Source organism: Sporobolomyces koalae (assembly GCF_050403365.1).
Source record: "Sporobolomyces koalae JCM15063 DNA, S_koalae_JCM15063T_v1_ctg68, whole genome shotgun sequence".
Classification (NCBI taxonomy): Eukaryota; Fungi; Basidiomycota; class Microbotryomycetes; order Sporidiobolales; family Sporidiobolaceae; genus Sporobolomyces; species Sporobolomyces koalae.
The window spans coordinates 1-26,247 of record NW_027481703.1 but is presented as its reverse complement, the minus strand read 5'-3'; the positions used below and the strand labels follow the sequence as shown (position 1 = coordinate 26,247).

Genomic DNA, 26,247 nt, shown 5'->3' with positions numbered 1-26,247 from the left:
GTGCGCAAGCCTTTCGGACTAGCAAACGGGTTGCAAGTCTCAAGGATCTGAAAACCGAGCAGAGATGCACCCCCGCCGGCATTTTCCGAATATTTCGAAACTCTCGCGACGACAACGACAAACACAAGCGCAAACGGAGTTTACGGAAACGACATGGAGTGTTCTTTTCTTGCTGCTCTGATCTGCTTCTTTGCAAGCTACTGCCTGGGCCAAAAAACTGTCTACTTGCGAACCGCCTGGATGAGAGTGATGTTTTCTCCTTTCAGCAGTAATCGGCCTGTGTGTTCCCAGTTGTATGATCACGCGTCAGTTGACGAGCTTCCTGGCAAAGCGAACTTGATCGGGAAAGAAACGGCGTACCGAGCGTATTCCGGTCACCGGCCTTCTTCGACTTGGTGTCCTTGACCCACACTTCCTCCACCTCGTCGAGAACGACATTCATGAATTCGTCGAAGCCCTGTGATCGCAAACAGAGTACAACAGCACAGCGCGTCAATAACGGTATCAATCGAGAGGTAGTTTGTTCGCTCGTATCTGCAGACGCGACTGCACTGGCGAGCGAGCCGTCTCGAGTAGACGCTTCGTTCTTGAGCATGTACCACACGGCGATTCCAGACGCCGCCGAGGGCGTAGAGGTTTCGACTTACGAGGATCTTGCCTTCCAACCTCTGCTCCACGTTGTCGTAGAGCCACACCTGCACCTTGTTGCCTGTCTGCAAGTGCTTGAAGATGACATTCTGTATCGACGAAGCGAGTCAGACACGGTTGAACACGAAACGAAAGAAGCTTCGAGGGCTTCGCGATGAGGGGATAGCGAGAGCTCCTCGATACCGGAGAATCGAGAGAGGAAGAGACGCGATCACTCACGATGGGTTGCACCATCACTCGTTTGGAAGACATGGTGGGCAGAGTTTCTAGCTAGCCGGGATCCTGGGGAAAGCGAGTCGGATGAGGTTGATCAAGTCGGAGAGTGAGAACGTTCCGTCTGTGTAGTCGACGCTTTCGTTCAGTCAGTTCAGATCAGTACTCAAATGGGATATGCACCTACGCTGGACTGCGCGTGAGGAGTGTGGGACGATGCGAGCAGCGAGGCAGGTCTCGTGTCTCGCTGTGTCTCGATTACGTTTGCTCAAATGGCTCAACTATAAGCGGACTTGAGATCTATTCCAACCGGCGAATCCTCGGTTCTGCTCCCTTTCCACGCGATCGGGATTTGCTGTCGAAATGACTCCAGTAGTCCATGTAAGTGGGATCGCCAAGCAACTCGCAAATGTTACCGGCGATGCAAGCCATGTTCTCGCGCTCGAAGCAAATGCTTCCCAACAGATTCGGAAGCAATTCTGTGCGGCTTGGTAAACAGTGTGACTCGAGCATAGGGTACATAGCGCAGGCACCAGGCGAACGTGTGCGATCGCTTAGTCAGAAATAGCCAAAGCGAGGGATCTCATCGAGATGACCGAGGTCCTGCCGTCCCCGCGCCGTATTTTCTCAAGTCCTTCCCCGAGGTTTACCTCATCGGTCTCGCTTATTTTTTTTCCCTCTCGCCGACCCTTTCTCTCGTTCTTCCTCCCCTCCTACACCGTCTGTGGATACTACTAGATCGAAGCGAGCCCCTCAAAGCAGGAAGCGATCGAAAATGCCGTCAATGTACTCAAAGACTCCTCGACGAAGGCAGACACTGCCGTACACTTCGCCTTCTCCCGCCTCCTCTATCGACTCGGTCTCGACATGTTCATCGTTTGACTCGCTCCCTTCGTCGCCCACGACTCCTGCGTTCGCAACCGAGTTCTCGCACGAACCTCGAACTGCGTCTGACTTCCGATTGTCCGGCGCGTCACGAGAGGAGGATGCATCGATGTATACGATCCCGCCTCCCACGGCTCAGTTCTTTCACCAGCGGGTCCATCGACCTCCAAAGCCATTCACGAAGCGGGAAGAGTGGCAGATCTGGTATTCGGCGAACTTTGGTTCCAACTTGCTCGAACCCGTCAGTTCTCCGCTCGTATATGCTCGGACGAGGGCTTGATATTGATTATGATTCGATCTTGCACTCTTGCAGTGGGAAAATATCCTCATTCGTGAGTAGTCGGATTGGGTTACTGCATTTCCCGGAAACGATATTGACCTGTTTAATACTCTTTCATTACCTAGACGCCCTGTTCCTCTCGATCCTGCTGTTGACCTATGTTGCGCTCTATCGGATCCTGAGCCTGTCAAGTCTCGCTCGAATCGGTGCTCGCCTGCGATTTTATGCGACCGGGGTCATGTCGAAATCTTCGACTTTGGTCGCTTAGAAGCCAGTGACTCTGCTAGACCGCCTTGGCGCGGGTCACGTCAACTGGTCGGGGCCTCAAGAGGAAGCAGGAGTATAGTGGTCTGGGGTCGGCGCGCAGCTTCGGTCTCTCCGACGTAAGATCGAGATCGCGACGCGCTTGGCCTACATAAGATGTCTGCGCTCGATCGACTCTGACAGAATGGAGACACGCCGATCCCCTCCGACTGCATTCCATGCCAATCCGCAAAGTACAGAACGAACCCGACTTTCGGTGGCGACCTACGCAAGACGACCTTCTCAATTCTCGCTGTCCCTCCCACATCCCTTCTTGTACGACTCGGTCTCGCAAATCGGCTTACCCACGAGCTACTGTGTACCTGTGCGCATTGCTCAACTGCCTCCTCGTTATTCCTGCGGCTGTCTCATGTTTATATGATCCATATCGTTATTATGTGTTGCTTGTTCTCCTCCTCTCCTATCGCGCTCTTTTTGCATGGACGCGATCCAACAGCAATGTATTTTTTGTCGTATTTGACGCAGACCTGTCGATAGCGAGAGGAAAGACTTCCGGTGCGAGTGATGATGTGAACGTATGAACGCCAGCCGCCGGCTCTTCATCAGCTCCGTCCCAGCCCCATCAACACGAGGTCTCGGCAAGGATGTGGTTGACAGATGCGCAGAGTGAGTCGCATCTTGTCCCTTCTGGCTCGTTGTCCGAAGCTGACTGAACTCGACGGTTGCTGTTCCAGAAATCGGAGTGAGTCTCCCACCTCGCGTTCACGTGCTCCCACCGACGCTGCACCATCGAATGATCGTCGAGCGTATCGAATCTTCGACTCATGCGCTCAGCATAGCCCCGAGCCGCGTACAGAGAGAAGGATAGCGACTGACGTGGTTTCGGGTTGATCATCACCTTCGCTCCATGTGCTCCCTCAGGTCGGATTGACTTCGTTCGGAGCGCTGTTCATGATCTTGGGAGTCATCATGTTCTTCGATGGACCTTTGATCGCTCTCGGAAACGCAAGTTTTCCCTTCTCTCTCTCCTCTCCTCTCCCGACTCTACCTGGACTTGCCTGCTGACTCGAGTTCTTTCTGCGTGACTCGTCTTGTTCTCATCAACAGATTCTGTTCGTTAGTGGATTGCCTTTGATCATTGGTCCTCGGAAAACATTCTACTTCTTTGCGAGACGGAACAAATTGCGAGGTTGTCAGTCTTGAACCTTTTCCTTCTCTCTCGCTCGACGCTGGATCGTCGCGCATGACTTGCTGACATATCAAAAACGATGAATTAGCATTCTCGTTCCTCGCTGGAATCGTGCTGGTTTTCCTCAAATATCCGTTCTTTGGAGTGTTGATCGAGACGTTCGGTTTCCTGAATCTTTTCGGGTGAGCCTCGCTTCATCATCTCCCGTACCCTCGCTTCGCAGTCAACTGATGATCACGACTGTGCTCGTTGCAATGTAGGGATTTCTTCCCGGTCGTCCTGAGTTTCATGAGGCAGTTGCCCGTGATTGGCAGGTTCCTGAGTATGCCTGGAGTTCGACAAGTACGTTCTACCCATCTTGGTTTCATCTCTTGCCACCCCTTTTCACTGACAATTATTCTACAGGTGACGGATCGGATATGTGGAGTGAGACAATCGCCAGTCTAGAGTCACACTCGCCTCTATATTCCCTCGCGCCTCCTCGCACGCTTTCTGTCCTTTCCATTGGCTTGATTGGCGTCGAAGATTCTGGAACTCTCGTCCTGTAGGAACTAAAACCCATGAAAAAAATCCCCCAGTTGCAATAAGCGAGAGAAAGGAGAGCGAATTCTACAGTGAGCTGACGACAAAGTTCTGCCAAGGTTCAAACCAATCCTTCACTCGTCACCATCCTCTTCCCACTCTTCTTCCTCATCCTCGTCTTCGCGACTGCTCATACTCAGTCGTCGACGGTCTTCCAAACCGTCAATGACGAGACTGATCGCCTTGCCCATTCCGGCGAATGCCTCTCCGACGGTCAACATGACCTCTGTTCCGTCCGCAGCGCGACGGTGTAGGCTATCGAAAGATGATCTCGGAGAAGGAACGTCTTCGAATCGAGATGGAGGCAATTCGATCACTTGACGAGGGAACGTTGTCGCCAATCGGAACGCAAACTTTTGTACATAACCGTCCAGTTTGAGATCGATGTTTGGCCCGCTCGACAACAGGTTCGGGTCGTACTGTTGATCTTCATCGTGACCGAGTTCGCACTCGACCCATTCGTACACGTCAACGACCGGTTGTTCGTGGGTGAACTTTCTCATGACCCTCTTGCCGTTTCCCAACTTGACTCCGACCGAGAGAGCAGCGTCTGAACCCTCTCTCCCTTCGATCGCTGGTCCAGTTTGCCTCAACTGTTCCCGCTTGATCTCCCTCCACCGTCTCGCGAGTTCAGCCCGAACTCGCTTGCGTTCGAATTCGATTTGTTCGAGCTGTGCCAGTTCTCGTTGTTTCTGTTCCTCTTGTTGTTTCATCTCGAGCGCTTTTCGAATCTCCAAGATCCTCACTTCGTCCTGTCGTGCAATCTCGGACTGTCGGTGTTCCTCTTGTTCGCGTCGATGCCGTTCCGCTTCTCGACGTTGTTTGTCTGCAGCGAGTCGGGCGAGGTAGGGTTTCGATTTCGGCAATACGGTCGAGTGCAAGTGGGAATGCACGTGAGTTGCAGAGATGTTTGGGAGTGCCGCGGAGGGTTCGATGCGCGAGACGAGCGAGAGTCGTGGTGAAGCAGACGAAGATGAGGAGGAAGGAGTCGAGGACGCATTCGCCGGTTGCAGCGCAATGAACGCGATGCAGGGAAGTGAGGTGTACGAGAGCGTCCGTCCAACTGTTTGTTTTCCCTTGCGCGTACAATCAGTCATGGCGCTTCGAGCGGATTTCGACAAGCTGCCCTTCCTCACCCTGGTAAGCGTCCCGGTCGAGCACGTCCCCTCCCCAAACCAATACTTGCTCATCTCGCAAGCTGCTGATGAGTTCAGGATCAGTGAGGACTTGCCTGGATGCAAACAAGTCATCATGTCAGCCACTGGTTAGTATGCGCAAGGCAAGGAATTGCCTGGTTACCTCTTGAAGTCATCGTCTCTCTCGTTCTCTTCGCACGTCAGGATGACCATCAAGAGTTTGAGATCATCGCGCGCTTTCCTCAGGGCTTGCTCGTACCCTCCGATGAAGAATTCGGGCAGTTGAGCGGTGTCGCTTGCACTCCGATCCGCTCCCCTCCTCGAGAGCAATTGCGCCGAGCTTCCAACTTGAATGCCTGTAGTTTCGGCAGGCGTGATTGCATTAATCGCCTCGGGAAGCGATACGAGTCGGTGTACCGAGTCGACCCAATTGCGCGCGGCGGCAGCAGGCGACAAGATCGTCCGAGGTCGCCGTCTGTTCCCCGAGCGAGTCGTTGAGGCGAAAGGATTGCGGGGATGGAACGTCGAAGTCGAGATCCTGAACCCCAACAACCGCGCTGCGGTGTACAAATCCACGTAAGGAGACAGGAGGAGCATAAGTAGACCATGATTGATGCCTCACCGATGAATCCCAGGACGAGTGCACCGAGGTTGTACACGATACTGAGAGGCCAAGAGAGGATCTGGATCGGGACCGCCAGGGCCTATCCGTGCGAACGTGAGAATCGAATTTCGAGAGTCACGTGCTCGAGAAGACCTTACCTGTCTAAGGTAGTAGAGCCCAACAACACTTGTTCCCATTCCGTTTGTCGTGGCTGAGCGTCTTCTCGGCGGATCTGCAGCGTTTGAGGAGGGAAGCAGCGCATCGTCCACTTCAGCCGCAACTTCGTCTCGAGTTGGTGGGTACGACATCCGAGAGGTAGAAGCCGTAGGGTCTCCGCCATCGTAAACCCTCGAAATGGCAGCCTGTCCACCCCAAGGTGAGCACACAAGAGTCAGTATCGGAATGGGCGAGTGGAGCCCGCTGCATCTCGCTTAGACGAGGGGTGTAATGTGCCGGTCCGCACTGTATGTGGAGCCACAGCACTGCGATGAGACCCTCTGTGTACCCAGACGAGCTAATGCGAGCCCGTCGCTCTATCGGCTGCCCTTCCTACACGTCTCGGATCTCGTCTCGCTGTCCCTTCCCGCACTTTGATGAGCGAGCTCGCCGCGTCTCTCCAGCCTTGCCCAGTGGATCTGTAGGGAAGAAGATGGTGGTAGTCGCTCACCTCGAGGTTCCAGCCTGCCGATTCGAGCGCCTCGAGACTCGACCGCTCGCCTTCTACCGAACCATCTCTCGCCGTGATCGACTGGAACTGCGCGAGCGTTTCCCGCTGGTTCGCATCGAGGTACGAAGGCGGCATGCGAGCCAAAGCCTGAGGTCGATCAAGAGGTGAGGAGGCGGGACAAAGTTCAGCAAGGCGGTGCCCAAGTCGCTCGATTAGGTCAAACATGGCTTGGGCGCATCTTTGGACGCCTCCATCATGAAAAGTCTAGATAGGGATAAATATCAACAGAAGCTATGTACAGTATTATGTAGAGCATGCAAATCATCATCATCGTGAGAAGGTCGTGTATGCGAGTGGGAACCGATCTTCGGTAAGGAGCTCAAACGAGCCCATACGCTGACAGAATTGTCACGAAAAGAATGGTGTAGAACAGCGTTGATCGGGCAGAGAGCGACTCGCTCGCAGCGCTTGAAGTTCCCTTCGCCATCAAGCCACTGACATCTCCTCCTCCTTCGATCCATTCCCTCCTCGCACTCTCGAGGAGCAGCACGAACGCTTCACCTTCGGGACTGACATTGCCCGATCCGTCACTTTTGACATTTGACAGCTTAGACGAGAAATCCATCGGGTTCACAACCGGGCTCAGTACGCCTTGTGGTGATGACACGTGCGAGGTCAGGAGCGTCTGGTACGCAGATTCGGCCGCAGTGAGCGCCGACGATTTCGTGTAATTCGAGGACAGTTGCGACAGGCGGAACGTTGCAGCCGCGAGTGAAGCGGTACCGGCGCACTCGGCAAACGACGTGGTTTCGTTCAGGTAGTTGTACAGCAAGCCATTACGCTGATCCATACGACGCAGACGTGTCAGAATTGGCACCGACAAGGAACTGGGTACAAGATGCGCTCACTTGGGGCTGCTGCCAAGTCGCCTCGACAATCTCGCGAGTCCAGCTTAGCAAGTCTTGAGTCTCGCTCGCGTAGTCTTTCTTGTAGTCCGAATTCTGAAGAGCCGCCGCGACGCGCAACATGCCGTTCGCAGCCCATCCGTTACCTAAAGTGAGCTCCGACAGTCCGAGATGAGTGTCAGCGTCTTTCCTGTGCAAGGAAAAGCAGAGACTCGAATGTACCGGTAGACCACAGGCCAAGATCCGGGGTGTTGCCGAGTACGATATGCTTCCAGAGTCCGATACTTGGGCTTAATAGATATTGTCGATAAAGTCGGCATTGCGTGTAGGCAGCGTCGAGCAGGGAAGTGTTGCGTGAAGTGACGCCATAGTATGCGAGGAACTGTTTTAAGATGGCGGGTGATCAGTCTAGGAGTTACGGAATGGGTAGTCTTACAGACTGTACAGAGGAGCAGGCCTTACAGGCGGCACCATATCTGCGTTGAAGTGACGAAGCGATCAATGCGTCAGGGACCGAGCCCGATTGCACTTTCTATAATCTCGTGACCACCGTGACTTACATACAAAGTCGCTCCATAGCTCGGTGGATTGACTGCGGTGACTGATGGCACCATCGCTCGTTCTTGGGGTTTTCTGCAAGATTGCCTCGAGCTGATTCTCCACTTTCTCCTCGACGACTTCCTTCGTCGCCCCTTGCACACTGGAAGCGTTCGTCGCCAATGTCTCTCGGTTGTCCCCGAGAGTCAGGTTCGCGAGGACGAAGAAAGGTGCGATCGAGACGGGGTCCGCCGCCGATCCGTCTGGTACGATCTGTAGCTGCGATGATGAAGGAGGATTTTTCGCAGTGAGGTACGAAACCATCGACATGACCGAAGTCGGCACAGGTGAGGTCGAAGGTGAGACGGAATCGAACGAGTCGGCGTACACCGCGAGCGAAGGGAACGAAAATTCGACAATCGATTCGAGGTGCGTGCCGATCTCCCACCTATCTCGACACCTCCTCGTTTGCGATCAGCTCACTCCTGAGTTGTCAAGAGGTAGCGTCTTGAAGCTTGACACGCACGAGTAAGAAGCAGTACGGTTCAACAAGGTCTCGATGCCTTGAACTTGAGCGTCCGATAATAACGAGTTCTTCGACAAGCCGCCATCATCTTCGGCTCGTTTCGACAATCCTTGTGGAAGTGCAGCTGCGTCTATAGCGAGAGACGAGAGGCAAAGCCAGGCTGCGACTCGGGCCGAGTTGAGAAGGTAGCTCGATCGCGATCTCATAGCGCTTGTCTGTCGTCGTCGGTCGAGTTTCATCGCCTTTCCTCAATCGACACGAGGTGCAGGGACGGAAGCAAGAGCGGAGTCAGACAAGGTGATTCGGCTTGGATGACAAGAGTTCCAAGGCGCGCAGTTTGGCTTCACGCTCTTTGAGAGAAGACGTAGGGAATCGTTCCGGCTGTATAAGTTATTTCGACTGACGTTGCGCTTATCGCGAAGTTCAAAATGCGCCTCTCGCTTCGTAAATCGTGAGGACTCGTCAGGATCGGCGTCGATCCCGAGTGGAACGTGGCCATTTGCGCTTCTTCGAAAGCAGCAGCGATCGCTTCTTCTCGCTCAGACCTCGTCACGCGATCAATTTGCGTTCCTCTCGCCTCTTGAGCGGGCTCACCGAAATTCGAATCAACCTGCATTGCGCTTCTAGTCTACTGGGCGGTTTCAGGCGTATCGCGCTTGCCCTTTCCACGGCAGCTTGGCAAACTCGGATTCCGAGAACCGCAGGATACTGCTCGTGCCGTCGCTCACAACGGCAACCAAGATGCTCCGTCTGCCCGTCTTGAGACGCGGGTACGGACTCGGTTGCTTCTTCGGTGGAGGCTTCTTCTTCGACGCTGTCGGTGTAACGAGGGAAGGGAAATATGTCGCAACAAGGGGAACTTTCGACAGGATGGACTGCAGGCGAGTCGGAGTCGGGGGAGCAGCTTTTGGGGCATTCGGGTTTGGTGCGCGAGGAGGACGTGGGGGTTTCGGTGCAGGCCCCGAAGCAGGAGCCCTCTGGACGGGTGGAGGCGGTAGGAGGGTGTTTTCTGTCGGGAACGGGACCGAGTCAAACATGTCGGTGAATTCGAACAGGGTAGGCATCGGGGTTGTTGCGCCGCTGTGGGGAGAGAAGCCAGGCAACGCATGAGCGCGGGCAGCGTGAGGGAACAATCGGTCGAAACTCACTTGACAACGACAATGCGGAAATCAGGCGGAGGAGGAGCAGACTTCTTGTACTTTGTGATCGGCTTGTACATATGGAAGAACGGTTGGTAAGGGTACGCCTCGAGATCTTGCAGCTCGCGCTTCGGCTCCTGCGACATTGCTGGCGGAGTGAGGGTGTGTGATGGCTCCGGGCTCGGCGTGAGAGGGGTCAACACGCTTGGGGTCTGAGCCAGTGTTGGTCGCGGCAGGGGCGCATCATGGCCGGTCGGGATTATTTGAAGCTTCGAGAAGATCTGGTCTGCAGGGATGGAGTATATATAGATGAGCAAGTCAACATTGGAGATACAGCGGGACAAGGGCGTACCGTAGTTAGCCCAGCGCCGACCCGCAACGAGGCTGACAAATCGACCTTCGCGACCGCCGACGGCTCGGGTCGCTACCAGCCTTACATGGTTGGCGAGAGTGTTTGCGATCAACTTTCGCGCTGCTTGAACGAGTTGAGCGATTGCATTTCGGAGGGCATGATAACGAGCATGAAGCAAGTCTCGAGTTTCGTAATACAGCGAGAACGGTCGATCCGGTGGTGGCTTTTCGGTTCCAGGTATCGGTCGTGCGCGAACGAGAGTGTAACCGAGTCGCTTCAGGAATGCGTAGACCTGGATGTAAATGGTTTACGGTCAATCGACGCGATCGAACCTTGTCGGAGATGTCTATGGCGCACCTGGTATCGCTCAGGCGTGAGTTCGTCGTGACCTATCAGTTCTGCCCATGCCTGCTGCACGCTCATGGGAACTCTTGCGCCTTCAGCTGTTTCCTTCCACAACTCGATCGCCCCGCGCTCGTTCATGTACAGGGCCTCCTCGGGCAGGAGTTCGACCTGTTTGCGATCGACGTGAAAATGACCGATCGAGCCAAAGTGAATGCCGTACGTCGCGATACCATTGTCGCACGTCGCGCGAGCCAGTTCGGGACGCCAAGTGAACGAATTATGGTGTCGGGACGAGTGCTGACGCGATCCAGTCGAAAGTGCCGTGTAGAGAGCGTTGCGAGACGCCTGCAAGGTGTTCTGCTGGTAGGTCGAGAGCGTCGCTTCCTTCGAAGTCGGCGGGAAGGCAGACGAAGCCGGCAGCGGTTCGAAATCCTTCTCGCCTCGTTTCGGGATGAACGGGACTGCGTTCGAGAGCGTTCCCTTGTCTGCATTCGTTCTGCACGGAGCGAGGGTGAGCTCCTCTGTACAAAGCGGAAAGACTCGTTGAGCAAGCGGGCGAGTGAGAACAGAACGCACTTGGCGAACTTCGCGAACTGTGTCCAGTCAGGGAGAGCGTCCTCTTCCGCTTCCTCGTGGTCGACGTGTGCGGCTGAAGGTCGGTCGTCTTCCATGATAGAGGGCTGATAGTCGCAGCGAGAGATCGACGAACAGCAACGCGGATTTATTTCTTCATCTCTGGTTCACTCCAGTCATTGTGCGACACGCGTTGTCCAGCGATGCTTGGGCGGCAGCGGCTCCTGGCATTGATCGCTCGCGTCTGGCGCGTTCAAAGTCCCAGACGGGCAGAAGGTTCAACCGGACTGTAAGCTCGTCTGCGCGTCGGGCGAGACGGCGACGGGCGCTCCATGTGCAGACCACTGCGGCGCAAGGAGGTCAAGGCGACAGATTACTGTCGATCCGGACGATAAATTTCGTCGGCGAACCGGGACGGACTCGTGGTGGGACCTACCGCTTGACCCGCGCAATCTCGCACGGCGCTCTAGGCTCCTTCGCAGACGTGCTGCTTCGAACGCGCGGGCCTAGCTGCTTGTGCGGACTGACAACAGACCGGCGCTCGCTGCATCTGCTAACACTCGCCGAGCTACGTTTGCGCTTCGACCTTCTTCGTGGTTGAGGCCCCTCCGCATCGTCTCTACATGCCGCGCTTCTGGGGGAGGGCATAGCGCCACGCTTCGTCGACGTTTTGCTAGAGTCGATGCCTCGTTCTCTCTCTCTCTTCCTCCATCCTTCTCTCCCACCACACTCCTCTCTGTATTTTCGAGCCGGCCTCGTTCGCATCCTCTCGCTTCTTGCATCCCAAATCTAATCCTCTCCATCGTCATGCTCTTCACTCGCATTGCCTTCCCACTCCTCGCCCTCGTCGCTTCGGTCGTCGCGACATCGTCCCCTTCGTCTGGGCACGACTCGTCCGCGCTCGAGAAGCGTCACAACAAGCCCGCTCCGGCCAAGTGTGGATGCGAGCTTTCTGTTGAATCGTCGATCAGGAGCGCGACGAAGCAGATCAAGCACGCCGGCGCCTCCATCAAGACCGCTTGCGCCGCGAACAAGAAGAAGGGCAATGCCGCGATCGTCGCGTCTGTCAAGCCTCACCTTGTCGTACGTCTCGCTCTTTCGTCAGTCCTTCTTTAAACTTGGCGGACCAGAGTCTGATCACAATCTCGCGATTTCCGGCATGATTACAGGAGATCTCAGTTTCGTTGAAATCCGTTTCGGCCGCTGTGCGCATCCACAAGATCGATCTCCTCCACGCCGAGCTCGACGTCAAGGGCCGTACGTTTTACTGTCTCGATTTCCCTTAACATATCTCGCTCTCGGTCCTCTCGGATCCTAATGTCAAGCTCTGCTCGATAACAGTCGCCAAGCTCGTTGCTGGACTTCTCAACGCCTGCGTCACCGCTCTCCTTCCTCTCCACATAATCATCAAGTCCTCTCTCGGCCTTCGACTCCTCCTGACGGTTCACCTCAAACTGATCGGCCTCGAGCTCGTGGCGATCCTCAAGACGCTCTTCTACGTCTGCGACGGATTGCTCGAAGCCGTGCTCGGCTTGGTCAACGGGACCGTCTTTGTCGTCCTGCATGGGCTCGGAAACATCTTTGCCGGAGTGTTTGGACAACTCGGGCTCAACCTTGGGTTGGGTTGCTTCTGAGTCAAACAACCCTAGGAACCCCTCCCCTTCGCTTGTTCTCTTCTTCTCAGAGCCAAAAGGCTCAATTCTTGGGTTCCTCCATTCAGTCATCTTGAGTCTCAGACGCTCTCTTTTCTTCCTATGCGGACTTGCTAGTCCGCACTTCCGATTTGGAACCTAGCTCCGCTTCTTCAGACTTTCAAGAGAGAGCGCCGCGGCCCATCTTCGGCCTATCTCTTTGCCTCTCTATTTGTGCATTGAGGTCGATCTTGAATGATGTTTGAGTGGAATTCAAGTGTCTTTGCGGTGCATGCAGGTACAGAGAGAGATCTGAAATCAAGACGAATCACAATGGAGAGAGTAAGGTCCGGCCACAACATGAAAGAACGAAAAATGCTAATGAGAAACGCAAATACACCCAAAGAGAGACAGCCGAGTGACGAGTCCTGGTAGCCTCCTAGATAAAACGTTTCCTTTTTCCTCCGGAAAAGCAAAAAGAACAAATCGACAAGCTCGGCATCTATACGGTCGTAGGCGGGAACGGGTATGACTCGAGGAGTACCGGCAACGCTGGTGCTGGCGATTCGGCGAGTTTTTCGAGGTTCTCTTCCTCCAGAGAAGTGGTGGTGGAAGCGATGGAGATCGGCGGCGAAGCAGGAGGCGTTGCCATCGCGGGGACGACGTAACCTTCATGTGACCTCGATTCCTCTCCTTGTTCGCGACGTATCCTAGCGAGAGGCACGATAGAGCTGAGGCTGAACGTTGTCGTCGAGGGGCCGAGTTGAATGTACGCGAGGTACACGAGGGTCGCGAGCGAGATGGAGCTGTAGAGGTAGATCGACCACAGCCGAGTCGGACCGAAGCTGCAGGTTAAAGGGAGCAGCTCGAACGCATCAGTGTCTGCGATGCACAAGAGTAGGGAGCCGCCCAAGACTCACGATTCGACAGGAGCAGTCCATCTGCGACCAAGGACATCGAGCGCGAGCTTCAAGTTTGAAAGTAGCGCAAACAGGAAGATCGAGACTGCCAACGCAGCGATCGCCTACATACGTGAAGCCAAAAGGATCAGATCAGCATACTCAAAAGGGCTGTCACTTGAGAAAAACGTACGAAGACATTCCGGCGAATCTCGGTTGTTTCGATGGAAGTCTCATCCGTGCTTGTTTCCATCGGTACGGGCACGACCTCGTCCACTATCGGAAGCTTGGAGATCGAACTCGCTCGCTTGAAGCGGATTCTCCTCGGCAACACACCGATCGCAGGCCGAGGAATGTGCGAGGTAACGTTCGATAGGAGTGCCCCGCAGGCCTGAGGAGCGTTGTTGACTCCGCGCTCGTCAGCTCGCAGTCTTGCCTGAGACAGACGCGGATCCTGGACTTACGAGCAAAAGTGCGACTTCGCTCGCGACCTGAAACGCATCTTTGCCAATCTCGCTTCGCCTCAACCCTTGTAGGTCCCGTTGAATGACTTCAATGGGCCCTGCGAGCACCCTCAGAATACTTGTGGTTGATGCCGAAGCAACTTGAGAGGGAGACGTTGCAAGCAGGAGCAGGTTGATTCGGGCTTTGAAGAAAGAATCGCGGAGGGCAAAAGACGAAACGAGCGTTGCCAGGGAAGTTGCCTATTGCGAGTCGGAAGTCAGTCAGCAAGGTGCCCTCGTCTCAACAGCTCGTATATCAGAATCGGGACTGACAATGTCGCCCCCGAGCAAGAGAACACTGCCAATGATCGAGATGGTCGTGAACCGTGCACCGCGGAACCATCTGGGGCAATCGGGCTGTCCAAGCTGTGCTGCTGCACCTATCCGCCTTGTAAGTTCCTTGGCGAGACAGACTGTCAACGCGAGCGCCTGAGCGAGGACGAGGAGGTTGGGAAATGAGGAGGAGACAAGGTTGATCGTCTGTCGAGCGCTAGAAAGGATCAGACTCGGATCTGTGACCTCGCGCGGAAGCATGCTTACGTGATGGGGATCCGGTAAGTGAGAGAGGTACAAGAGATTATAGACCGAGTTGAGGAACGTGAACACGAGGAAAATAGTCGTTGGCGCGAACCACCGTCGGTTCGAGGTCTGTGTCAATTTCCGGTCCAAGATCAGTTCGGTCGTACTCCTCAGGGCCGATTGTCGACAGGTCCCTCACGCAGTTGGACAGCACGATCCGACTCCTCCGCCGCACATAAAGCAGCGTGGTCACTCCCACGAGCCCAACGATAGACCTGCGTATGCGCCTCGAATAATTTAGCTCGACAGCTTTCGCAGTATCTCGGATGTGAGCAAGCGAAAAGGTTTGTAGCGACTACTCACAAGGCGGTTAGTCCCTGTGCGACTCGGATCGAGCGAGGAGGATGTGGGAGGTGAGATCCGAGACGGAACGTTCCGTCGAGCGCTCGGGTTTCGAGTTCGACCGCGACGACCGGGTACACATCTGCTTCGAGCGATTTGAGCACGTTGAGGTAAGGGTTCGAGCTCAACATCGCTCGTGTCTGGCGCTCTCGTCGAAGGAGGACAGAGGGTAGAGAGACGGAGATCCAGACAGATTCTCGCAGCTACGGGCAACCTGCTAGTGGGGGTTGGTCCTGATTCGAAAGCTCGACAAATAATATAAGCGATCGAGAGCACGAGTCGAGAACGCGACGGGCCGCCGATCACTTTTTTTTTTCCGGCGCTATGCTTACTTTTAGCTACAGTACACGCAGCACGCCTTGCGCTTTGCGCCGTTTCATCTTTCGTGATGGTCGTCGGTCGAGGTGCCTTGCGAACCCTGACTCGAACTTCGCACGTGCGATGTCGCGCCTTGACGATCCTTGCTCTGCAGGACAAGTCTGATCGCTACTGTTTATAGTCGGCAGTGTGTATTAGTAACGCCAGATTGTACAGTGACAGCGGGCAACATGGGCAACTGCAAAGCGAGAAGGTGAAGCCATCTAGTCGGCCGGACTTCCCGGCATTGAGTGCTTGCATCCCGCTTTACAGGACCAGGCTTCATCTCAATCGTACTTCAACATAGCGGCTATTGTTCGGCCTACCCACCTTGCGCACCCAGTGACTGCCCGTATCTGTCTCGCTCGCTCCGGCTAGAGGGCGACTCAAATTCACCCCACCTCGAGGATGACGGCGTCCGACGCTACCGCCTCTGCTTTTCCAACAGCATCTCAATTGGTTGATCGCGTCCCGCTGATCAAGAACCCTGCGTTCTGGGCGCCGCCACCGGTGAGCGTACCCTGTCCATCACCACCGTCTGCGCACGTAACGACTACTGACCTCGTCAGAAACCTTCAGGTGCAGGTGCCGCTAGACATTCACCCCTTACCAGACGACGTCGAAGCCTACGTATGCCCTCCGTCCTCACTGCGGAACGCTCGCTCCCGTCTTCGTGCTGATTCCACCTCGCGTTGGCCAGTTCGTGTACCCCCACACGCTCGAAGATCACGTCCTGTCAACCTTGCCAGCGCAACTCGAACACCTCGAACAGACTCGAGCGCAACGTGTCGCACTGTTGCACAGTTACTCGGAATCGAAGGAACGCGTGCGCAAAGCGAAACTGCAGGCGCTCGCACCCGGCTGGAATGACGGACAAGGTGGGGTCATGCAACCCGTGCGCAAACCGACTCAGGCGGCATCGACACTGAACCAGACGACGACGACACTATCAACTGGCGGAGCAACCCACCCAGAGGATCCGGGAGTGTCAGACGAACTGCATTCGAGCCCAACCGAGATGGGACCCGAGACAATCGATAAGATGCAGAGGGATCAAATGCAGGATTGGCTCAACAAGTTCGACGGAGCTTCGACGGAACAGGGTGCATCAGCTGGGTCCGCCGTGAACGACCTGATCTGAGCCGTTTCGCTTTTACTCGTTTTCTGTATACGAAATATCGTAGGCTGTTGTATGAACGTGTCGTAAGTATATCCGTGCGCTGTGGTGGATTATGAACAAGCGGCGATGTGAGGCTCAGCGAAATATCCGCTTCGGGTAGCTTGATCGTTGCGACTGCAGCTGAAAATTCCTCGTACTATCTCGCTCTGTGCATTTGCAAGCGATTTACTGACTCCTTTCGCTCCTGAAAATCATGGGCGCAGTGGACCCGCGTTTTTACTCTCGCGACAGACAACGTCGAGACAGGAGTGCTCGAACCCATAGTGAGTGCGACCAGGACATTAGCCGTTGATCGGGCGCATGGGCCGCTCCTCTCTCGTATTCCAGCCTACGTTAATGTAGCAAGATACGTCCCTGGAATACACGTTTCCCTTCCTTCGCCCGTCCCTTGAAGATGCCCTTTCTCTATCTTTCCCTCTCGTTGGTTCGCGAACCTCCTCGACTTCGAGACTAACGATCTAGACGTCGTCAGTTCTGGTAGACACAAGCTTCTCAACCTTTCTCGTCGGGATGTGAGTAACAATTCAGCCGGCAACCGGCATCGAAGGTTGTGCTGCATCCCATTCCGGCTCGTGCGCAGTCTCTAGTATGCGCCGCTGCGAAAGATCCGAGCTGCTCAAGTCAGATTCACATCAGATCGTGGTGGAGTGTCGCAAGAGTAATCACTCGAAGCATAGGCGTCTGCGTTGTCGAAGGACAAAATTTTGAGCTTGATGATACGCCTCAACGTCGCGGGCTCGAAGTCCAAACGGTGGCTACGATTCGTCGCGCCGCAGGATCACCGTCATGCCCTGGGGCTTACTCGGCAGCACGCATGCCAGCAAGAGCGGCAGATTGCACCGCTTGCTGTAGCTAGTTCTGGCGTTCTTCGCTTTGTCCGATACAATATGTTCCAGTCAGCACTACGGACTAGTATCCCCAAAATTGCTTTCATACTGTAAGTACTGACTACATCTTACAAGCGAGGATATGCTCGAAGTAATCTCTGGAGAGAAAAAAAACTCGAAATGACATATTTTCCGAAAAACTCCACGGAGGTTGTCGATCGAGACTCGGTACCAAATATCCTCTGAGCGATGATTACTGTACTAGAGTCACCCTGCTCAGCTTCAAGAAGCACAGCTGAAATTCATCGACTTTGAAGTTGTTCGATTCGGATCGACGTCGACTTTCGGCATCTCGCTCTACAGTACGGCCAACCGTTCCAGATGGCCGAATCTACGGCTCCACCACCGCCAGAGCCACCAAAACAAGCCGGGCCACAACCACCGACCGCTGGTGTTGGACCCGATTCGCGGCTTGCTCGCTTCCGAGCGTCGCGTCCGTACCGAGCCGCGTCGGGCGCTTGGAGATGGAAAGGCGCAATCCTGACCGGGACTGCGATCACGTATGCCGTCGTGTCGTACGTTCACGCTCATCGCTGAGTCACGTGTCTGTCGTCATCGCTGAGAAGCGTTCTCCGTTCCTCATGACCGCAGCTATGCCGCCGAACGCGCTCGGGCGAAGAAGCGAGATGCTATCCCCGAAAAGGCGTACCTGTACTGGAAGATTTACGATGGCGGAATCGTCGAAGCGAAATCTTACGGATCCAAGTCAGTGCTGCTGTTGCTCTCTCTCGCTTGCTGCCTTTAGAACTCATGTTTATCTCGTGACTGTGCTAGTCTGAACTACCTGCTGTCGTCTTCGCAAGGAGGGTCCCCGGAAGAACCACCACGAGTCATGACACTGTTTGATGTCGTGCGCACGATCAAGTTCATCGAAGGAGATGACCGGATTGCAAGTCCTCTCCCTCCACCTTCATTCTGCCTGTCTAGCCAGACAGAACTGCTGCTGATCGCGATTCAAGAAACTTCGGATTATGCAGAGAGGCATCATTGCCGATTTCAGTTCGACTTCGGTTCCTTCGGTCCCCTCGTACAGCCTCGGGTTGGCTCAACTCGAAGAGATTCAGGATGCCATGTTAGAGCTCAAGCGCGTCAAAACTGAGAAGTTCGGGTCCGAGGGCAAAGATGCGTGGAGGACAGTTGCTTGGTCCGATACGTTTTCGAGTCAAGGTCAATACCTTCTCGCCAGCAGTGAGTGACAGGTCTCGACCAGATACGCGTAGATATAGGTGCATACTCATCGCTTTTCCCTGAGAGCAGCATTCGACGAGATCTACACGCAGCCGACTGGAGAAGTGCCGCTGGTAGGATTCGGTAAGCGGTCTAAAACTCGCATCAGGCTACAACGTGTGTACTGATCATCTCGCATCCGATTCCGGAACAGGATCAACGACACCGTTCTACGGACGGTTAGCCAAATGGCTCGGAATCGAAGTGCACGCCGAGGCTCGCAACGAATACAAATCGTTCGTTCAGCCTGTACGGAACTTTCTCGATGCTCAACTACAGCGAGGGTGAAATTCTGACTCGAGATTCGGATACGGCGCAGTATATCGACGAGAAACTGACAGAACCGCAGCGAGAGAACCACCGCGAGCTCATCTCGGAACTGAACGATAACCTTATGACCTATATCGGTCGCAATCGATTCTCGACTTCTCACCCCGACACTGGCGCGGCACTCGAGCACGTCAAGGGCCTCTCTCAGGTCGGACCCTTCACTGCTGACCGAGCCACTTCAAACGGACTCTTGAACGGGACTTGCTACCGACAAGACATTCTCGACTCCGTGCTTGACCCAGAATTCGGCGGAGACGAGGACAAAAAGCTGATGGGCTTCTTCCACTACGCAAAAGTCGTCGAGAAAGCGATGGAGAAGTACTTGAAGGAGGCGATCGATGTCGGAGTCGTGTACTTGATGGGAGCGATTGGAGATGTCGGAGAGTACGTCGTCCTTTTTCGCTATCAAGAAGGACTGAACAACCTGAAGCTAAGGAATCTTCTTTATCTCCAGATTCGGTACCGCTGCGGTCGTGAGAGGACTGAAAGAGGCAGGCGAAGACGAGACGATCGGAGCAGTCGTTCTCCGGATCGACTCTGGAGGAGGTGGAGTCGTCGACAGCGATACGATTTGGGGCGCCGTGCGAGACTTGCGAGAACGCAAAGGCAAGACTGTCGTCGCAAGTTTCGGCAACGCGAGCGCCAGCGGTGGTTACCTCGTTTCAACCCACACTGACGCCATCTTTGCTGCTCGTGAGTCATCTGCGCGCACAAGTCTCGTCTCGCACGAAAAAGTCGATGAAAAGCTCACGGAGGGTCTTTCGATCTCCTAGCTTCGACCATCACTGGCTCGATCGGAGTTGCCTCGCTACGACCCACCTTCCTGCAATCCTTCTTCGACCGTTTCCACATCACGCTCGAATCGTACTTTACAGGCTCTCGCTCGCAAGACGTCACGCACCGACTCGAGGGAGACGACCTCGCGCGCCACGCGGCAGCGGTCGATCACATGTACGACGACTTCAAAGGCAGGGTCTGCGAAGGACGCGGGATCAGCCCCGACAAGATTGAAGGGATCGCGGGAGGTCGCGTCATGACGGGACTCAAAGCATTCGGTCTGACCGCACCGAAGGAACTTATTCGGCAGATCCGGGGCCTGGACCCGATCGAGGGGGACAAGCAAGAGAGGAAGGTCGAGGTCGTCAAGGAGAACACGACAGTCACGGTCGAGAACTCGTCCATCGAGAAACCCGAAGACGATCTAGCAAGCGCAAATACCGAAAAGTCGGTCGAATTGGCCCAGGACCAGGAGACTTCGCCCTTTGCGCCAACGGAACCCACGACGTCCACTCCTTCAGAATCGGCGACTGCCATTGACGAAACGGTGACTGGACCGGTGACGCCCGAAGCGCATGCAGAGGATGCACTCCGAACCTCAACGCCTGACGAGCAAGTCCCGAATTCGGAACTGAAAAAGACAGTCAAGAAGGCGAGAGAAGGTGCCAACAACGGAGTGTCGGGACATTTCGAAGTCGAGCTCGGCCCGTACGGGCGAGGCCTCGTCGATGGGCTCGGAGGCTTGCGAGATGCGGCAGTCTACGCGTGCCAACTTTTCGTTCGTCCTTCTTCGACCCCTAATTCTCCTCGCTTTTTCTCGAGAAGAACCTAATCCAACCGCATCTCTCTGTGTAGATCGCAAATGGCGTTGCAGGGTATAAAGAGGAGAACCCTGACATTTCGGATCACGAAGCGATCAAAGCGCTTATCCCCGATGCCCAATTCGCTCAGGGATCGGATGGTGAACTCGCCCTCGCCGTCGATGGTCAGTGGTCTCACTCGAGCATTTCAAGATGCCGCCTGCAGGCCGATTTACGAAAGATCCCTCGTTCCTTTGCACAGTCCGGCTCAAGCGCTTCCCGGTTCAAAAGTCGTTCTGGCAATCTCTCTCTGAAGCATCGAGACGAGGAGATTCGATGGGTGACTCCGTCTCGATGGCGATCTTGCCCTCGTTCAGTTCGATACAGCAAGAACTGTCACGGTGGTTCTTCACGATGATGGCTGATCGAGTGGTCGAGCGATTCGACGACGAGTTGAACGGACTCGGAGTCAACACGGGTCGTAGGAGCAGCGCTTCGGCATTCACTCCGGGACTCGCACGGTCAAACTTGTCGAGTCGGTTCGGCGGCGTACGGTGGGAGATGGGATCACCGAGATGACGGTGTCAGACGCAATTGTGAAACGGAAACAGCAAAGTCGTTATTTAGACTGCATGTGCCAACATCTTTCTCGTACCGTAACTTCAAATCGGTGAGGAAAACAGCGGTTTGATGTCACAACAAACACAAGAGCGGTCTCTATAGTACAAAAACAGCTATACGAAAATCTCAGGCCGTTTTTTCCAACACCTCACGTACCCATTGACTCGCCTCGAGTTTGTCTTGCCACTCGGCGTACACTTTTTTGAGTTGTTCGAGTTCGAGATCGAGAGTTGCCTCGTCATCGAGTGTCATGGATTCCGAACCGATTGCGTCTTTCGACGTGCGCGCGACCCAGTCCGAGAGGAATGCTTCCACCAGTGAAGTTCCTTCGGCAATGACTTCTGAAGGCATTGCGTTCGACATGGTCGTCTCTTCGGCTGTACATTTCGTGTACGCATTGGTTAGCAAAGCAAGCCACTCACGAGCGCCAGCCGTTACGAGTGCCATCACGGGAGGATGTACGTTAGAAGAGGAATGGGGGACGACACAGGCGGGTGGAAACCCAGCTGCCGGTGCTTATCCAAGTCGCCGGCACCTCGCTCCTCTTCTGTGCTTTCATCCCAGGCCACCTCTCGCGCACATCCCTACGCCATTGCTCTAATAAGTCTGAAGGAAAAGGGAAAACGTACGATCTTGACCGAAATCTTCTAAATCGTCCGCCTTCCGTTGTGCGAGCTGTGCGAAATTAGACATGTCGACCATGAGGATCCGGAGCCTTGTCATACTACGAAAGAGGGTAACGCGGTTCGTACCTTGACGACTTCCTCAGGGAAATTGGCGAGTTGCGCAACATGGATTCCGAAACTTTGGTCACACACTCCTTAAAATTCGTCACCGAGCGATCGCTCCAAAAGTCAGCTGACCAAGGCAAACTGATGACAAGGGATGGATGGAAAGACAAAGAGGAAGAGAATGATTCACCTTGAGCTACCTTGTACAGGAGTGTGATCTCTTTGCCAGTCAAACTGTCTGGGTTCTCCTCGACGTGCGCAACGACATGCAAATTTTTGACGTGTTTGACCGTTTGAGCCAATGCCGTCAATTCGTGAAAGTGAGTCGCAAACAGTACCGAGGCGCGAGTGACCGTGCAAAGGTGCCTGGTTTGAATGGGAGGGAAAAACCCTCCGTTCGTCAGCTGGGCCAAACACGAAGAGGACAGACAGGAAAGACCAGCACAAAAACACGACTCACTCTGAGATGGCCCACGCGAGACCGAATCCATCGTAGGTACTCGTCCCTCGTCCGAGTTCGTCAATGATGACCAGACTGTCCTTTGTCGCATTCTTCAAGATCGCGCTCGTCTCGAGCATTTCGCTCATGAACGTACTGACTCCCTTTAGCTGACTGTCTCCCGCTCCAACTCGACACAGGATCGAATCAAAGATAGGCAAGGACGCTGAGGTGCAGGGCACGAACGAGCCGATCTGAGCGAGTAGTGCGATCAAGGCAGTCTGGCGGATAAAGACGGATTTGCCTCCTGCGTTAGGGCCGGTAATGATTGAAAATTCGCTGACATCTAGGGTCGAGAACAATGACAAAGAGAGTAAGGCTCAGAACGAAATGCGGTATAGCAGGTTTTGTTATAGGGACTGCTCACCTCGTTCGAGTTTGCAATCGTTGCTGATAAAATTGACTCCATCCTGCACCTCGAGACAAGGGTGTCGTGCTTCTTCGAGTTCGAGACTGCCTTGACCTTGCTCAAAAACGGTCGGCTTGATGTACGGAATCGGAGCGGCGAGAGCCGACGTAGCAAGGCTGTTCATTATTGCAGAATCCGTCAAGAGAATGAGCGAGTGAGTGCTATACGGGAGCGACACTCACGAGGTGATGACATCGATGTGAGCGAGAATGTGATTTAGAGTTTCGAGTACCTCGCAGTAAGAAGCTGTCACGATCACGTCAACCGACTTGCGCGGATTGGAAACACAGCAGAAACTGTCAAGCGGAGAGAGTGCTTACAAGCGATCCCAATGACTTCCTTGACCAGGCTGCTCTGTTTCTTTTCGTACTCTTTCGTCACGTCGCGGAACTCTTCAACCAATTCTTTTAGGGCTTTCGTCGTGAAATGCACTCCGTTCGTCTGGTTCTTCAGTTCAATGTATTTCTTCTTGTTCTTGATCGCAGCCGCTTCCTGTAACATAGACAACCGCCGCGATTCGCCTCAATCGATTTGAAAGAGCTTTCTCGGGAAATGGGTTCTCGTACCTTGCGGGTCAACCTGAAGCAGTATCCGAACAAACTGTTCGCCTCAAAGTGCAACACTTTGCCATCCGTTTCGAACCCGAGATCGTCTGCGACTTCGCGATGCACTTGGTCGAGACTGTCTCGGATTCCTTCAAGTTTGTCGCGCAGGTTGACGAGCGAGTCGTCGAACTCGGGCTTGATGACAAAATTGTGATTCGAGAGTTCCGACAAATCGATCGTAGTTTCGACCATTTGTTGGTACGTTGAAAGCGAGTCGGAAAATTCCTGTATCATCACGTCGATATGTTCAGTGCCCAAGCAGAATGCAAGCGGTCTCTTCCGCCGACAAAAGATTGAGCGGGAGGAGAACGTACCCGGACTTTACTCAGCCAGAGTTCCTCGACAAGTGCTTTCCACTGTTCTTTCTGACTCTTTCCCTGATCCCCTTTAACAGCAGGATCATCACCGTCTTGCGCCATCTCGACTTCGTCGCCGCCTTCAACCACGCCATTCTCCAACAGGGTGACCATCCCGGGCAACAAGACGACGGCTTGGTACACCCTCACGACGTCTTCGAGACTCGCGTTCTGTTTCTGAAACCGTTTCGAGATGCGGTGGAAATCTGGAAAGAACCTCAGGTACGTGTCCTGTGAGAATCGACCCCCTTGTTGTCAGCTTTCGATCGCAACGAGCGTAAGATACGGGATGGCAGGGAAAAGCTTTACGGCGAGAGTTTGGCGGAACTCGGTGTTTTCGATGAGGCAGTGTACCAATTCTTGCCTCTGACCTGTATTTCCCGCAAAAGCGCGCCCAAAACGAGGTTGTTCAATAGCCGAGTTGCAATGGCACGATTTTGAAAAAGAGGAAAAACTCCTCTCGCGGAAAACTCACGGATGAGATGCAGGTTGATCGATGGTTGTTTGAGCCACATTGCGAGTGTTCTGGTTCCCTGAGCCGTTTTGCATCGGTTCAACAGCCCAAACACTGAACTCGTCTTGTTCGAACCGCTGAGGCCGCTAGGATCGGGCATGACTGTCGTCGACGTTTTAAGCGTGTCAGCATGGCTCGTTGAAAAAACGCGGAGAGCTTGAAACGAACGGTTCAGAGCTCGGAGTGCGGAAGCGTCGAGCTTCATGAACATGGACAAGTCGTGGTTCTTGAGCGAGAAGGCCCCAAAGTTGTGAGGCGCCGACAAGAGTGCGAGGTAGTTGATCAAAGCAGCGAGAGACGAGAGTGCCAGAGTTTGGTCAAACTCGGCTAGGATTTCCGAAAGTCAGCAGACGGCAAGTTCTTCAGTGACGGGAGAGAGAGGGGAAGAGTTTACGCAGGGTCGAAGCTTGGAGGTTCCCGCGCAAGAGTCGATTCAAATCCTGTTCGACATCCTTATGGTTGAAGTCGCCTGTGGAACCAGAAGTCAACTTTATCGAATCGACGCGCTTTGAGCCACGAACAAGTGTCCCGAGACTGACTCTTTTTGCGTTCCGTCACAACAATGTTGCACCTCTCGATCAACTGTTTCAGCTTTTGCAAATCGTACGAGTTGGCTTTGTCCTCGGGTGTGAGCAACACTTCCTTGACACCGAGCTGGATCAAGAGAGACTGCCATGCCGCAACACCGGGCAACGAAGCTCAGTTGGGTGAAACGTTTTTGACGGGGATCTGGGACTCGTACCTCGGTGTTGCTGAAGAGATCCGTGTCGGTGTACTCGCTCACGCCCAGTTCGAATGCGCTCGTGTCTGCGAAAGCGACGCCGACGGTCGTCCCTGCCTTGTCACTCGCTTTGACGCGGATCGCCATGATGACGGGGGACGCCAACAGCTCCTGACCGGTCGCAGCGCCGAATAAAAGGTCCTCGACCTGACTCAGGTTGCCCGGACTGGCCTCTTTCGCGAGTTTCCACTTGTACGCGGTGCCTTTCTCCTGCGAGTAGATTTCGATCCGGAGCTGTTTTGTCGTGAGGGCATCGCGCAGGAACGAAGTCGCGACTGCGTGGGACAGGGACACGGCCGGGAGTCCGAGCGGCTCGTGGGTCGCTGGAGAAGGGTGGCCAAAGTACTTGAGGACGGTCTGGGTTTTGTAGTGATGTGTCGCGACAAACACGGCCGAAGTCGAGAACGCTTGGTAGTAGTCTTGACGGTCAAACAAGCGGATCGTGCCCTCGGGTGTCTGCAGGGAGCTGGACCGTGAGCATGCGAACGCGTCGCCACGCGGGAAACGCTCGGATCGAGAGAGGGACAACTGACGGGAGCGAGTTTGCGGATCGAAGCGACGAGACTCAGGTCACTGTCAGACGCGACGTCCTTGCGCTTCTCCTTCGAGTACTGCAGCGCCGGCATGACGACAACGGGCGGTGCGATCCGCGAAGCGAGCAAGCGGCTTGCGGGGAGAGTCTTTGAGCTGACGGTGGTCGTGCGCTTGTCCTGTGATTGCGGACCCGTACCGAGTGTCGAGGCAGTCGAGCGAGATCGGCGTTCGAGTGCAGGGAGAGTGCAGAGACGACTCGCTCGCTTGACCTTTGACTTCTTTCGCGTCTCTTGACTGCCCCGACTCTCCACCTGTTCGATCGAAAGCTGCTCGAATGCCGAACGACCTGCGACGCCCGCGCACGCAACGGTCCATCACGACGCTCACGCCGTTGCGCGTGTTCCTGCTGTGTTTCGTGTCGGCGGTGTACGCGCTACTCGCGATCCGGTTCTCGCTCCCACCGCACAACTGGATCGAGGCCCATTTGCACCGCAAGTACGACCTCGGTGACAAGGTGCTGCATCATCGTCCCGCGTTCAGAGGCGTCGAGAGGTTCGTTTCTCCCCTAATCTCTCGTCTCGGCTGCGGCATTGATCACCTCGTTTGGCGAGCTCAACAGGTACAGTCCCGAGCACAAGTACAGACCTGCGACGAGTCCGATCGTGACCCAAGTCGGCAAGGACGGCAAAGTTACGTACAAAGGCAAATACCATTAGCCATAGGCCTCCGGGGGGGGGGGGGGGGGGGGGGGGGGGGGGGGGGGGGGGGGGGGGGGGGGGGGGGGGGGGGGGGGGGGGGGGGGGGGGGGGGGGGGGGGGGGGGGGGGGGGGGGGGGGGGGG

The 26,247-nt window shown here is 54.9% G+C and overlaps 12 protein-coding genes across 12 annotated transcripts; 6 read left to right on the top strand and 6 right to left on the bottom strand.

Moving 5' to 3' along the window:
• Positions 1–221: 221 nt before the first annotated feature.
• Positions 222–900, bottom strand: SME1 (mRNA splicing protein SME1; the record flags this gene model as incomplete). Its single annotated transcript, XM_076681396.1, has 4 exons — positions 222–277; positions 361–457; positions 648–737; positions 868–900. The coding sequence occupies 4 exons, from the start codon at positions 898–900 to the stop codon at positions 222–224; spliced, it is 276 nt and encodes a 91-aa protein (XP_076531476.1).
• A 745-nt stretch (positions 901–1,645) lies between these two features.
• On the top strand, positions 1,646–2,294 carry JCM15063_006562 (uncharacterized protein; the record flags this gene model as incomplete). The annotated part of the gene is made up of 3 exons (XM_076681395.1): positions 1,646–1,987; positions 2,060–2,078; positions 2,152–2,294. 3 exons carry the CDS (start codon positions 1,646–1,648, stop codon positions 2,292–2,294), a joined length of 504 nt encoding a protein of 167 aa, XP_076531475.1.
• A 640-nt stretch (positions 2,295–2,934) lies between these two features.
• Positions 2,935–3,926, top strand: GOT1 (Got1p; the record flags this gene model as incomplete). Its single annotated transcript, XM_076681394.1, has 7 exons — positions 2,935–2,956; positions 3,025–3,140; positions 3,212–3,295; positions 3,398–3,482; positions 3,568–3,661; positions 3,740–3,821; positions 3,885–3,926. 7 exons carry the CDS (start codon positions 2,935–2,937, stop codon positions 3,924–3,926), a joined length of 525 nt encoding a protein of 174 aa, XP_076531474.1.
• A 209-nt stretch (positions 3,927–4,135) lies between these two features.
• Positions 4,136–6,603, bottom strand: JCM15063_006560 (uncharacterized protein; the record flags this gene model as incomplete). The annotated part of the gene is made up of 6 exons (XM_076681393.1): positions 4,136–5,124; positions 5,198–5,292; positions 5,361–5,754; positions 5,820–5,901; positions 5,960–6,163; positions 6,469–6,603. The coding sequence occupies 6 exons, from the start codon at positions 6,601–6,603 to the stop codon at positions 4,136–4,138; spliced, it is 1,899 nt and encodes a 632-aa protein (XP_076531473.1).
• Positions 6,604–6,795: 192 nt separating this feature from the next.
• JCM15063_006559 (uncharacterized protein) lies at positions 6,796–8,642 on the bottom strand (the record flags this gene model as incomplete). Its single annotated transcript, XM_076681392.1, has 7 exons — positions 6,796–6,864; positions 6,968–7,309; positions 7,377–7,519; positions 7,596–7,755; positions 7,836–7,849; positions 7,934–8,358; positions 8,437–8,642. 7 exons carry the CDS (start codon positions 8,640–8,642, stop codon positions 6,796–6,798), a joined length of 1,359 nt encoding a protein of 452 aa, XP_076531472.1.
• A 435-nt stretch (positions 8,643–9,077) lies between these two features.
• On the bottom strand, positions 9,078–10,943 carry SEN54 (tRNA splicing endonuclease subunit SEN54; the record flags this gene model as incomplete). The annotated part of the gene is made up of 5 exons (XM_076681391.1): positions 9,078–9,516; positions 9,585–9,861; positions 9,928–10,219; positions 10,285–10,768; positions 10,849–10,943. 5 exons carry the CDS (start codon positions 10,941–10,943, stop codon positions 9,078–9,080), a joined length of 1,587 nt encoding a protein of 528 aa, XP_076531471.1.
• A 709-nt stretch (positions 10,944–11,652) lies between these two features.
• JCM15063_006557 (uncharacterized protein) lies at positions 11,653–12,479 on the top strand (the record flags this gene model as incomplete). The annotated part of the gene is made up of 3 exons (XM_076681390.1): positions 11,653–11,928; positions 12,015–12,102; positions 12,187–12,479. 3 exons carry the CDS (start codon positions 11,653–11,655, stop codon positions 12,477–12,479), a joined length of 657 nt encoding a protein of 218 aa, XP_076531470.1.
• Positions 12,480–12,978: 499 nt separating this feature from the next.
• On the bottom strand, positions 12,979–14,930 carry JCM15063_006556 (uncharacterized protein; the record flags this gene model as incomplete). Its single annotated transcript, XM_076681389.1, has 8 exons — positions 12,979–13,321; positions 13,397–13,500; positions 13,569–13,766; positions 13,840–14,079; positions 14,152–14,358; positions 14,419–14,526; positions 14,597–14,672; positions 14,761–14,930. 8 exons carry the CDS (start codon positions 14,928–14,930, stop codon positions 12,979–12,981), a joined length of 1,446 nt encoding a protein of 481 aa, XP_076531469.1.
• Positions 14,931–15,564: 634 nt separating this feature from the next.
• On the top strand, positions 15,565–16,297 carry JCM15063_006555 (uncharacterized protein; the record flags this gene model as incomplete). The annotated part of the gene is made up of 3 exons (XM_076681388.1): positions 15,565–15,666; positions 15,736–15,786; positions 15,857–16,297. The coding sequence occupies 3 exons, from the start codon at positions 15,565–15,567 to the stop codon at positions 16,295–16,297; spliced, it is 594 nt and encodes a 197-aa protein (XP_076531468.1).
• Positions 16,298–17,544: 1,247 nt separating this feature from the next.
• Positions 17,545–20,936, top strand: JCM15063_006554 (uncharacterized protein; the record flags this gene model as incomplete). Its single annotated transcript, XM_076681387.1, has 11 exons — positions 17,545–17,738; positions 17,815–17,928; positions 17,998–18,112; positions 18,201–18,411; positions 18,481–18,534; positions 18,605–18,699; positions 18,770–19,164; positions 19,235–19,473; positions 19,554–20,335; positions 20,413–20,542; positions 20,620–20,936. 11 exons carry the CDS (start codon positions 17,545–17,547, stop codon positions 20,934–20,936), a joined length of 2,646 nt encoding a protein of 881 aa, XP_076531467.1.
• Positions 20,937–21,104: 168 nt separating this feature from the next.
• MSH2 (mismatch repair ATPase MSH2) lies at positions 21,105–25,499 on the bottom strand (the record flags this gene model as incomplete). The annotated part of the gene is made up of 17 exons (XM_076681386.1): positions 21,105–21,355; positions 21,608–21,653; positions 21,731–21,798; positions 21,900–22,075; positions 22,170–22,494; positions 22,576–22,733; positions 22,800–22,863; positions 22,938–23,109; positions 23,184–23,447; positions 23,537–23,809; positions 23,888–23,949; positions 24,054–24,194; positions 24,261–24,419; positions 24,487–24,561; positions 24,632–24,761; positions 24,835–25,329; positions 25,407–25,499. 17 exons carry the CDS (start codon positions 25,497–25,499, stop codon positions 21,105–21,107), a joined length of 2,952 nt encoding a protein of 983 aa, XP_076531466.1.
• A 242-nt stretch (positions 25,500–25,741) lies between these two features.
• On the top strand, positions 25,742–26,123 carry JCM15063_006552 (uncharacterized protein; the record flags this gene model as incomplete). The annotated part of the gene is made up of 2 exons (XM_076681385.1): positions 25,742–25,959; positions 26,027–26,123. 2 exons carry the CDS (start codon positions 25,742–25,744, stop codon positions 26,121–26,123), a joined length of 315 nt encoding a protein of 104 aa, XP_076531465.1.
• Positions 26,124–26,247: the final 124 nt, after the last annotated feature.